Here is a 13,216-nt window from a genome sequence, read left to right as displayed (position 1 = left end):
GAATAAGCAGGAAATTGCAGACGGAGAAGTTAAAAGGAACCTTCCAAAAACCTTTCTCTCAAGTAAAAGTGGAGAGAGGAGGATTTTTTTAAACAGGAGAGCTAATGCTTCTTCCTTTGTATTTTTTTTTTTTTTTTGCCTTTAAAATATTCTCTCCTGCTGTTGTTGTGAATTGGAGTGCTTGTATGGATTTCTTTCTTTCTTTCTACCCTCTTCCTTCTGCTTGGCTGTGTGAGGAATGAAAAACTGCTTCAAGCTATCTAGAATGTAAACAGAGATAACTGAGTTCGGTGAGGGTGAAAACAATCACCGAGGAAACCAGCAAGAGTTGATTAATGTGTAATGGCTGATTCCAGCAGAGTAACCAGGAGCAGGACTGGGTCTTTAGAGACACCTGCTGGACACACCAAGAAAGACATTGGGAGAATTTCTTTAGAATCACTGGCTGGAAACACTACAACAGCCACAGGAGGCAAAAACAATTCATCAGAACACAAGAAAGATACAGGAAAGATGGCACCACCTGATCATTCACAGAAAATTATTGATCTCCGAAGCAAGAAGATGGGCCAGATAGGAGCCAAGAACAGTGTAAGGAGAAGCAACTCAGGGAAATGAAGGTATAGGATCAGGGGAACAAAGGATGAACTGATGCAAGAAATCAAGAAGATGGGCAATGTTCTGAAACAAGTGACTGGGGAAATCCAGGCAGTCACAGACATAGTGGATGTCCTAGAAAACAAATCAGGAGTTCTGAATGCAGAATTGGAGAAAGAACAAGATCTTTTGGATCTAACTCCATTAACGTCTCCCAAATATAAAATTATACTATGTAGCAAATAGATTAAGACATATTGTAGAAGCAATTATAGGAGTAGGAGATCTATATTGGATGGCGGATAAAACTACAAGTAATGTAGAGATGAGCTTGGAAAATGTCTTTTTCAAGGAAGGAGGGAGAAAATGGGTTGAAAGTATAGATAATCCACTCCTGAGGTCTCAATGGGAAATTTGGAGTAAATTTAAAGGGAAGCTGCTTCCGAGCAACTCTCCCTTGTCACCGGTAATAATGTTAAAGAATTTCCCAGAGGAACTGAAGGGTAGATTAAGTAAAATATTAAAAGAGAAAAACAAATTGAAATTAAAGAATTGGATAAGAGATATAAACACAAGAGAAGATATGGAAGATTGGTTAAAGGAGAAAAAATTATCTTGGTTAGAGTATGGGCAATTAGAACAATGGAATAAAAAGTGGATTAAAGATAATAGAGTTTGTAGAGAAATGACGAAGTTTGAAGAGTTAATAGTAAATAAGGAAAAAGGTAAAGGAGGAAGTATAGTTTTAAAAGGGTTAATGAGCGAAATATATAAAATATTGTTAGAAAAGGAGTTAAGGGATAGCTCAGGGAAAATGGTATGGGAGACAGATTTGAAGGTACAAATAGGGCGACAGAGCTGGGAGGGACTGTGGAAACAAAGAGTGTTGAGAAGTATGTCAGTGAGAATAAAAGAGAATTACTATAAAATTTTGTGGAGGTGGTACCTAACCCCGATTAGATTGAATAAGATAAATGATCAGCCTTCAGCAAATTGTTGGAGAGGTTGTGGGGAAAAAGGAACGTATTTACATATGTGGTGGGAATGCAAATATGTACATAGATTATGGAAGATGGTGTTTTTTTGAAATTGAAGAAATAGTGGGAATGAAAATAGAACAAACACCAAAGATTGCATTACTGTCACTATTTGAAGATATAAAATGTGGAAAAGAAACTAAAGAGTTGATATCGAGTTTGCTGACTGCAGCACGATTGATGGTAGCTAGGATCTGGAAGATTCAAGGGGAATACTCTATTGAAGAATGGTATAAAGAAGTATGGGATATAGCTATTAATGATAAACTGACTTGTAATATTAAGTGGAGGAAAGGTATAACTAAAATAAATGAGTTTGAAGGAATCTGGAAACAGTTCCTAATATTTGTGTTTACTAAGGGAAGTGGGAAACCGCCAGCAGAAGAAACGATAAGATTTTGGAATCAGGAATAGATCCCGAGGTGGGGGGAGCACTATTATGTCAAGAATGATTATGTTATGGTATAATATTTTATAGTTAATATCTATTCAATACATATGTACTCAACATTTATTCAACATGTATGTAGTATGTAATAGTTGTTTTGATGTTTTCTTTTATTGTAATGTTGTATGTTTAATCAATGTGGAAAAGCAATAATAAAAAAAAACTAACTCCATTAACTATTTATTTATTTATTTATTACATTTTTATACCGCCCAATAGCCGAAGCTCTCTGGAGTTAAAAATGGAGTTAAAAGATAAAGAGCACTGCTTATGTTTAAGATCTATCCCAGAAGCTATCCCGAACCCTGAATGTGATCTTAGAAATGAAGTGATCAAAAGTTTGTCAACATTCTTGGACAGCAAGGAGGACATTATAGAAGCGGAAGTAGATCGTGTCTACAGAATAAATTCTTCATACGCACAAATAAGAGGGGTTCCAAGGGACATTATTGTTCACTTTGTAAGAAAGACAATAAGGGATCAGATCCTTCAGAAACACTATCAGAGCAAAATGAAAATGGTGGGCAAAGAAATAATCGTGTTGAAAGAGATACCTGCCAGAATATTACGTAAGAGGAAGGACTATGTATTTCTGACAGTACTAAAACAGAAAAAGATTACTTTTCGTTGGGAGCTCATGGAAGTGGTTCTTTTTACCTTTGGGGACCAGAGATATAAGTTAAATTCCATACAAAAAGCAAGACACTTAATAGAAACCCACAAAAAAGAATGGGACGAGTCACAATCAAAACTGGAAGAGGACTTAAGCACCAGGAGTGCTACAAGTAGAGAATGAGACTGCTTCCCTTTTCCTTCTGTATTTAATATTAACCCGATGATGGATTATAATTTTTTAACTTGGAACATTAATGGAGCAAATGCTCCCCAAAAGAGGAAGAAAATATTTCATTATTTTAAAAAAAATAAAGCAAGATATTATTTGTTTACAAGAGACTCACATCAGAAAAAAAGACGTCAAACATTTAAACAAAAAAAAAATTAGGTAAAGAATTTATTTCACCAAGTGGAAAAAAGAAAAATGATGTTGTCTTATATATCAAACCATATTTAAACCCAGAATTAATATTGACAGAGGAACAAGGCCAATTTGTGGGAGTAAAAAATACTTTAAATGGCATGTCAACGTTGGGGGGTTATGCCCCCAATGATCATAAAGCGGAATTTTATGAGAAGTTTATGACTAACCTGATTGACCTATCCTATGACAATTGGTGTTTGTTTGGTGGGGGATTGGAATGGAGTGATTTCACCACAAATAGATAGGACATCGGGGGGAAAGATTTAAAGCCATCAAGACAAACTCCCCCCAAAATTGTTCGGCCTTATGAATCATAGAATCATAGAATAGCAGAGTTGGAAGGGGCCTACAAGGTCATCGAGTCCAACCCCCTGCTCAATGCAGGAATCCACCCTAAAGCATCCCTGACAGATGGTTGTCCAGCTGCCTCTTGAAGGCCTCTAGTGTGGGAGAGCCCACAACCTCCCTAGGTAACTGATTCCATTGTACTGCTCTAACAGTCAGGAAGTTTTTCCTGATTTCCAGCTGGAATCTGGCTTCCTTTAACTTGAGCCCGTTATTCCGTGTCCTGCACTCTGGGAGGATCGAGAAGAGATCCTGGCCCTCCTCTGTGTGACAACCTTTTAAGTATTTGAAGAGTGCTATCATGTCTCCCCTCAATCTTCTCTTCTCCAGGCTAAACATGCCCAGTTCTTTCAGTCTCTCTTCATAGGGCTTTGTTTCCAGACCCCTGATCATCCTGGTTGCCCTCTTCTGAACACGCTAAAGCTTGTCTGCATCCTTCTTGAATTGTGGAGCCCAGAACTGGACACAATACTCTAGATGAGGCCTAACCAGGGTCGAATAGAGAGGAACCAGTACCTCACGTGATTTGGAAGCTATGCTTCTATTAATGCAGCCCAAAATAGCATTTGCCTTTCTTGCAGCCATATCGCACTGTTGGCTCATATTCAGCTTGCGATCTACAACAATTCCAAGATCTTTCTCGTTTGTAGTATTGCTGAGCCAAGTGTCCCCCATCTTGTAACTGTGCATTTGGTTTCTATTCCCTAAATGCAGAACTTGGCATTTATCCCTATTAAATTTCATTCTGTTTTCAGCCCAGCACTCCAGCCTATCTAGATCACTTTGAAGTTTGTTTCTGTCTTCCAGGGTATTAGCTATCCCACCCAATTTTGTGTCATCTGCAAATTTGATAAGCGTTCCCTGCACCTCCTCGTCCAAATCATTAATAAAAATGTTGAAGAGTACTGGGCCCAGGACTGAGCCCTGCGGCACCCCACTCGTTGCCTCTCCCCAGTTTGACTGGGTTCCATTGATAAGTACTCTTTGAGTCCGATTCTGTAGCCAACTGTGAATCCACCTAATAGTTGTTCCATCTAGCCCACTTTTAGCTAGTTTGTTAATCAGAATGTCATGTGGTACTTTGTCAAAAGCTTTGCTGAAGTCAAGATATATGACATCCACAGCATTCCCACAGTCCTCAAGGGAGGTTATCCTATCAAAAAATGAGATCAAATTAGTCTGACAGGATTTGTTCCTGACAAATCCATGTTGGCTTCTAGTAATCACTGTATTGATTTCAAGGTGTTTACAGATTGACTTCTTTATAATCTGCTCCAGAATTTTCCCAGGGATGGATGTCAGTCTGACTGATCTGTAGTTCCCAGGTTCCTGGGAGGAAGAGGGCAGAAGAGGGCAACCAGGATGATCAGAGGTCTAGAAACAAAGCCCTATGAAGAGAGACTGAAAGAACTGGGCATGTTTAGCCTGGAGAAGAGAAGAGAAGATTGAGGGGGGACATGATAGCAGTCTTCAAATACTTAAAAGGTTGTCACACAGAGGAGGGCCAGGATCTCTTCTCAATCCTCCCAGAGTGCAGGACACGGAATAACGGGCTCAAGTTAAAGGAAGCCAGATTCCGGCTGGACATCAGGAAAAACTTCCTGACTGTTAGAGCAGTGCGACAATGGAATCAGCTACCTAGGGAGGTTGTGGGCTCTCCCACACTAGAGGCATTCAAGAGGCAGCTGGACAACCATCTGTCAGGGATGCTTTAGGGTGGATTCCTGCATTGAGCAGGGGGTTGGACTCAATGGCCTTGTAGGCCCCTTCCAACTCTGCTATTCTATGATTCTATGATTCCTCCTTTTTGCCCTTTTTGAAGATAGGGACAACGTTAGCCCTCCTCCTGTCGTCCGGCACCTCACCCGTCTTCCATGATTTTGCAAAGATAATAGACAAAGGTTCTGAGAGTTCTTCTGCTAGCTCCTTCATTACTCTAGGATGCAGTTCATCGGGCCCTGGAGATTTGAACTCATTCAAGGAAATTAGGTGTTCTTTGACCATTTGTTTATCAATCTCAAACTGCAATCCTGCCCCCTCAACTTCTGCTTCACTTTTTCAGGGGGGTCATAGATCCGCTTTTGGGAGAAGACCGAGGCCAAGTAGGAATTGAGCACTTCAGCCTTTTCTTTGTCGTCTGTTATCAATTTGCCATCCTCATTAAGCAGTTGAACCACCATTTCTTTCCTCTGTCTTTTACTACTCACGTATCTGAAGAAAGCTTTTTTATTGCTTTTAGCATCCCTTGCTAATCTCAGCTCATTCACAGCTTTAGCCTTCCTGACGGCATTTCGGCATTTCTGCGCCACTTGTCTGTACTCTTCTTTTGTAGCATGGCCTTCCTTCCACTTCCTATATGTATCCCTTTTTGTTTTCAGGTCATCTCTAAGCTTTTTGTGGAGCCACATTGGTTTCCTCTGTTGTCTTCTATCTTTTCTCCTTGTTGGAATTGTTTGTAACTGTGCCTTTAAAATTTCCTTTTTTAAATACTCCCACCCATCCTGCACTCCTTTTCTCATTAGGCTCCCTTGCCACGGGACCTTACTTATTATAGTTCTGAGTTTATTAAAATCAGCTTTCCTAAAATCCAGAGTACGTGTATGGCTACGCTCGACTTTTGTCTCCTTCATAATCAAGAATTCAAGAATGACGTGGTCACTCTCCCCCAGATTTCCCGTAACTGCCACTTTATCCACTAAGTCAACCCTATTGGTCAATAACAAGACAAGGATTGCCGATCCTCTAGTTCCTTCCACCACTTTCTGTAGGAGAAACTTATCACCCATTCATGTCAGGAATTTCTTGGAAGGGCCGCTTTCGGCAGTAATGGTCTCCCAACAGATATCAGGGTAATTGAAGTCCCCCATCACTACTACATCACCCTTCCTTGAAAGTCTGGCAATTTGTTTCTCAAAAGTTTCGTCCTCATCTTCTCCTTGATTGGGTGGTCGGTAGTAGACTCCAATTACCATATTCTTTTTATTCCTAGCCCCATTTATTTTAATCCAGACGCTCTTGACGGGGCTCCCAGTCTCCTCTGCCTGTATTTCTGTGCAGGGATAGGTATTTTTAACATATAGTGCAACTCCACCTCCCTTTCTATTTCTTCTGTTCTTTTTGAACAAGTTATATCCTTCAATTGCTATATTCCAGTCATGGGAGTCATCCCACCAAGTTTCAGTTATACCTATCAAGTCGTATTTGCCTTCATGTAATAAGAGTTCAAGTTCATTCTGTTTGTTTCCCATGCTCTGGGCATTAGTATATAGACATCGAAGACCATGTGTTTTATAGTCTGGCTTTGTTCCTACATTGTTGCAGACACTATTTTGGGGCACTATTGGAGCTGTTCTCTGTACTGTGGTGCATTGGTCTTCATCCATTGTTGCATCGAAATTTACGTCTCCCGCCCCAGTAATGGACAATCTGGGGTTAGTAGACGCATGGAGATACAGAAATGATAGTTCAAATAAGTATACTACTTTTCAGAAAGGCATAAGTCCTTTTCAAGAATAGATATGATTTTGACAACTAGAAAATTTCTCACAAAAGTCATCAAAATAGAAATTTTACCAAAATCTTTTTCACACCGCAATCCTATATCTATGGTGTATAGGAGAAGAGAAAATACATTTAAATGAAACCTCACTGCAAGATAAAAGTATGGGGGACAACAGGAGAAGAAAACTGAAAGAATATTTTGAATTGAATTTGAATAAGGGAACAGATTTTCGAATGGTCTGGGATGCAAGTAAGAATTATGAGAGAGGATATTTCATACAAAAAAATAATCAACTCAAGAGGAAAAGGGAAGAGAAAATACAAAACATCCTGAATGAGATTTTAAAAAGAGAAGACCACCTAAGGAAAACACCTGGAAAGGCAAGCGTTCGTCAACTAATTAAAATGCTTCAACTATCAATGTCAACAATATGGGATATGGAAAAAATAATAATTGTGAAGCAAAGAAATTTTGAATCAGCGAATAAGCCAGGAAAATGGCTGGCGTATAAATTGAGAAAAGAAAGAGAAAAGAAAATAGTAAAAATAAAAGAGAGTGGAATAGAATTAACAGATAGCACAGCCATACAAAGAGTTTTTCACCAATATTATTGGAATTTGTATAAAGGGCATGACATTTCAGCAGATTTAATGGACAAATATATTGAAAAACAAAAATTACCAAAAATTACAAAGGAAGAAAAACAAATGATGAATGGACCTATATCAATAGGTGAAATTGTGGTGGCAATAAGAAAGATTAAGCTGGGGGAAATCCCAGGAATGGATGGGTTGCCAGGCCTATACTATAAAAAACTTGAGGAGGAACTTTTACAACCATTACAGACCACAATGAACGCTATCATGAGCAGTGGGGAGACCTGGAAGACGGCTTATATAACGCTTATACCAAAAGAGGGGCAAGACTTGACCATGACAAAGAACTGCAGGACAATGCATGTAATGTGAGATAGTGGAACAGAAACTCATAAGAAAATTTGATTGCATTAATGCGGCTTTGAACAGAGAGTATAGGTTTTATGCGCATTACAGGGACATATAGTTTGAGGTTATCCTCCATTTTTGCATGCTTGCTCAATATAGTGTAGATATCTCTTTAAATGATAATGGAACATACACTTACTACCTTACTATCTCACCTTGTCTGTTCCTACATCTTATGAAATATCAACTAGAGAAACAGAATTAAACTATTAGTTCGTCTAAAACGTGCTAGTTCATTCTTCTACTGATTTTTATAAACCGTTTCTGCCCCAGCTGATGGGCTAAATCAGGCCTCTCTTATAGGTCAATATGGTTGTCATCTTTTTATTAGTCCTGCTTCTGTGCATTGAACAGCAGCTTGATTAACCAAGTGAAGTTCTTCTTGGTATGGAAATAAGGGGTGGGGAAAACTTCAGTTGCACAATTTTCATACTTCAGGTGCTAATAAAACCCAAGTGGCAACCCTAAAGATATTGGCATCTCTCTGCTTTCAAATGCTGAAGTACTAAGGAGAAGATGGGAGGGGGCATATTTGCAATGAATCAACTATCAGGGGCCCTTTTAGGCTTCATTTAGGACTTGAGAAATGAGATGTTTCAAGTATGTGGAACGTTCCCCGCATTACAGTCATACTACAACAAACACACGGATCATATGTGAAAAACCCCAAACAAGGAAAGGTAAGATTTAAAAGTGTTTGTTACAAAATTTAGTGATGTTTATATAAAGCAAGACATACCACACTTTCAGGTAGTATTTGCAGGGTTGTTTTAAGCTGGTCAGCTGGTGAAAGTGTATCTGGAAGGTACATAGCTCTAGATAAAATAAGCAGTGAAGTTGGGATTTCCTGATTCAGATGTAAATCTAACCACTGCAATTAAACAAATAAAACAAAGTATAAGAACATGCTCAAAAACACTTTGTCACCATAGACTTAACATGGACAGAATAAGCCATGTTTAAACATTTAGTAGTGGACTTCTGGTTAAGTACTATTTATCAAGGGACTTGGAGCAGGAGAACATCATAATCAACAATCACAAAATACTTTCAGAAGATAGGCCAAAACAAATATGCTGGTCTTTAAGATGTCACAAGACTCTTCATTGTTGTTGGCCCTCAAGTAAACGACAGGTATTTTATTTTATTTATTTATTCATTCAATAAATTTCTTAGCTACCTTTCAAGACCATAGTATTCCCAAAGCAGCCTACAGCATATCAACAATACAATTCAACAAATTTATTAAGATACCCTCTTAATGATGGAGGTACACCTATCAAGGTGGGATACTGAAAATTGGGGATTCAGGGCCAGTTCGCACAACATGGCTTATGCAAAGTGGGTTCTTTAACCCACCATGAGCCATGGCACGTGTTAGGCCTGTGTGGCTGGCATTTTGAATATGCAACCCCAGATTGGTTTGATAGGGGGTTGCAACATGTCATGCGAACCCAGGTATCAGATAATTTGAGGGTTACATAACCCTCACATAACCCTATAACTAATTGAGGGTTATGTGAGGGGTGTTTAACCCTCGAATAACCCACAATGGCCAGGTCTGCGTAACACGGGACAATCTCTCTTGTGGGGGCGGGGGTTAGATACTGTAAATGGTGGCTGCACATGCTGCTGTGGGACCATGCTATGTCATGCAAACCAAGTCTCAATAATTATAAACGGAAGAGAGATGGATTTGTGAGAGGTATAGTTCACCTCATGGCAACATGCTTGCTTGCTGCAAATGTTGCAGATATCACAAAACTAGATAGGCCACCATGAGAGGGCTGGAATGGAATCAGCGGTCAGAGTATATCACATATACAAATGACACTGGAAAATGTAATCAGTGGAGAACAAAGTCCCAGTCCTCAAAAGGTTACAGCAATGCCAGCTGTTCCACATGTTCCCAGACAGGCAAAGCTGTGTGTTCTCAACATGCAGATAAGCAAATCATACTGAGAGGATTAATTAAAATTTGTTAGACGTTAGGTAATGTTTTGTGGCAAGGGCTAAGGTATTGCCTGGCTGATTTTGTTGTGCTTCTACAGGTTAAGGATATGATTATAAATTAAAATTTAATACAAAATTTAATACAAATGATGTTAAATTATTAATACTTCCAAAAAGCAACTCATTTACAGATAAAGTAATAAACTAAAAAGTATTAAGAATTTAACTTCAATTGTATTAAATTTTAACTTATAATCATATCCTTAACTTCCTTTCTTTTGTCTGTTTTTGGTGCTTCTACAGGTTTCATGAGCTGGGTGATGGAAGAGTCAATGTTCAGCATTTGAGAAAACTCCAAAAACTATTTGCAGAACTCATCTGCCTGACAAACTATATCTCCAGGTTACAGAGGGACAAACTATATCCCCAGTCCCTCAATTCCAAGGAGACTGGCATAGTGGCCTCTCAGTACTGGGGATGCTCAGTACCAATAGTAAAAACATTAGTAAAATACCACTGACACCAGATGAGGGACGGTAGGTGGGCTGCATGAATACACAGAAATTCAATTACAGATAAGCAACCTAACTTTCTTCTTTGTGATCTCTGTGCATCACACTTACAATGGAGGGTGGGTCAGTATCATTAGTGTAAAATCTCTGATAGCACCACTCATCCAAAAGAGCTGTCGTCTCTGGCTCGGACATCGAGACAATAGTGCAGTTATTTTACTATTGTATTAGTTTTATATGTTTTTAACCAGTTTTATGCATCTTATTGTATTTTGTATTTAATGTTGTTCCACCCTCAATCCAGAGGGAGAGGCTGTTCTATTCTATTCTGAATGTCAAAGGCTGCACCCACGTTGCTGCTCTGCAAAGTGCTGGCAGTGAAACTCCTCTACCAAATGTTACCGAAGTGGCAACACCTCTAGTAGAGTGAGCTTTTACTTGAGTTGGCCTCTGAAGTCCCGCTAACTCATATGCGAGCTTGATAGTTTGGACAACTCAGGCAGCTAGTCTTTGAGATGAGAGAGGCAATCCTTTTGTCATACCACCATAGCAGATAAACAGGCAAGGGATCTTTCAAAACAACTCTGTCCCATGACGAATGTCTAAGGAATGCATTGCCGACTCCAGCAGTGTCGATGGCGAAGGAAAAAAAGGCAGGAAGGACAATGTCTTGTCCTCAATGAAAATCTGACACCACCTTTGGTAAAGGCAGCATCTGGGTATAATACTGCCTTGTCCCTATGGAACAACAGATATGGTGGGTCTACTCTTAGTGCTGCCAGCTCTCCGGTTCTTCTGGCAGATGGGACCACTACTAGAAAGGCAACCTTAAATGAGAGCAAATGGAGATCCACTTGGCCAGCAGCTCAAAGCGGGGGTTGGTTAAAGCTTGCAGGACAACAGAAAAATTCCATGATTGAATCAGCAACCTTGTTGACCCAACTCTGTTTTTTTAACCCTTCAAAAAAACTGGATACCAATAGGTGGAAGAAGACTGAATACTTTCTCATGTGTGGGCGATAGGCCAATCCAGCCGCCACATAAATCTTTATAGAAGAGGGCTTGATTGCTGTTTCGTGGAGGGAAGAAATTCAAGCAACTTTGCGAAGTAGCAAGAGGTGGGACTGAAGCCATCCTTTTCTGCAAAGATGGAGAAGGGGTTCCATTTGCTTGCATAAGATTTTCTGGTGGCTGGTTTCCTAGCTTCCTGTATTAGTGCTGAAAGAGTTTCCTCCCTTTTTTTCTTTATTTATTGTGAATATTAACAAAATCGAACAGAAAATACATTGTGAAAAAGAAAAAAACATACATTAATATAGGATTATCGTTAATTTACATCATGTATACCATTCATAAAAAAGGGAGAGAGTTATACAAAGGTTTCAAGAAAAGCAGACCAGATATCCGTATATTTATCCACTTGCAAATTGTGTCTATATAACACCTGTTCAAAAGTTGATAATGTTATTAGGTCCTCGATCCATTGCATTATGGGAGGTGTGAATTTGTCCTTCCAATGTGATAGTACAAGTCTTTTGGCTGTCATAAGAGCTCTGAAGATGCATCTGCGCTGATCATGTGTTAACTTCCAAGAAGCCGGTAGGTAATTTAGGAGGACATGCACATTGCTCCATATTCTAGATTGTTTCAGTATGAAGTTAATTCTTATTGTTACCTCCTCCCAAAAAGGTGCAACTACAGGGCACTGCCAAAACATCTGAGTTAAAAAAGCATTAGATGCATTACATCTCCAACAATTGTGCAAGTTAGACAAACCCTTATTGAAAAGGCATTGTGGAGTCCAATAAACCTGAAACATTTTTTTTTTTGCTGAATAAGACATAACCTGAGATCCATAAAAGCTTTAGATATAGATGGTAGGGCAACTGTTAGGCAAGATAGGGCACTCCAATTCTCTATTCCTATCCAGTCTTAAACTATGGGTATCATATTTACTTACTGCTACTAAATATATATATATATATATATATATATATATATATATATATTATATAGTCGTGGATCGACGTGTCAGTTCAGCTGTTATAAGTGTTTCTAACAGTGCTGGAGGCTCTGAAGCTGTAAAAGCAGCTGGACCAAACCTAGATTCCAACAGGTGTTGCAGTTGCAAATATTGCCACTGGGCTGTAACAGGTAAATTATATTTAACACACAAGTCTGAAAAAGGCAAAAACTCATCGTCTGAGCCTATTAGTTGATCCAGAGAAAAAATCATCCTATCCATGTCCTCCACAGAAATGCTTACCTTACAATTCATAAATCTGGGTTTCCCCTTAAATCTGGAAGAGTGTCACAAACTATGGTCGGAGGGTTTTGATGTCCGAATGCCTGATTCCCGCCCCCGTTTTAGGTTAGGAAGTCCCGGCTGTTGGGGGAGCCAGAAAAATGTCTTCCTGGAGTGTAGTAGTTGTGCAAACCATTGCTGATGAGGCCACCATGGAGAGATGAAGATGTAGTTGGTTCTGTCTTCCTATATCTTCGCTACCAGAGGAAATGGGGGGGGGGGGAGATAGAACATCGTTCCTTTCCAGGTCAGAGAGAGTGGTTGCCCCTGCCTGCGCAAAACTTCAAGCAGACTTTGTTCCATCCCATTGCAAAGAGGTCAATCATCGGAAAACACCACAGAGAAAAAAGGCAGTCCCGGATTGAAGAGTTCAGTTCCCACTCAGGTGAGGTCTGTGCGGAGTGGCTCAAGAAGTCGGCCATGTTGTTGTTCTCATGAGCTATATGGATAGCAGTAACTTCTATCCTGTTCTTG

General features: G+C 39.5%; 1 protein-coding gene across 2 annotated transcripts in view; it reads right to left on the bottom strand.

The window, feature by feature from the left end:
• Positions 1-13,216, bottom strand: part of LETM1 (leucine zipper and EF-hand containing transmembrane protein 1) — a 78,638-nt gene that overhangs the window by 24,852 nt on the left and 40,570 nt on the right. For both annotated transcript variants that reach the window (XM_063125904.1, XM_063125906.1), the window contains exon 8: positions 8,712-8,843. In XM_063125904.1, the coding sequence (XP_062981974.1) occupies positions 8,712-8,843 (132 nt within the window). The remainder of the gene's footprint in view (positions 1-8,711; positions 8,844-13,216) is intronic.

The sequence above is a fragment of the Elgaria multicarinata genome, chromosome 5, assembly GCF_023053635.1.
Source record: "Elgaria multicarinata webbii isolate HBS135686 ecotype San Diego chromosome 5, rElgMul1.1.pri, whole genome shotgun sequence".
In the NCBI taxonomy this organism is placed as follows: domain Eukaryota; kingdom Metazoa; phylum Chordata; class Lepidosauria; order Squamata; family Anguidae; genus Elgaria; species Elgaria multicarinata.
The sequence above is the reverse complement of the archived record's forward strand: the minus strand, read 5'-3'. Positions and strand labels throughout refer to the sequence as shown.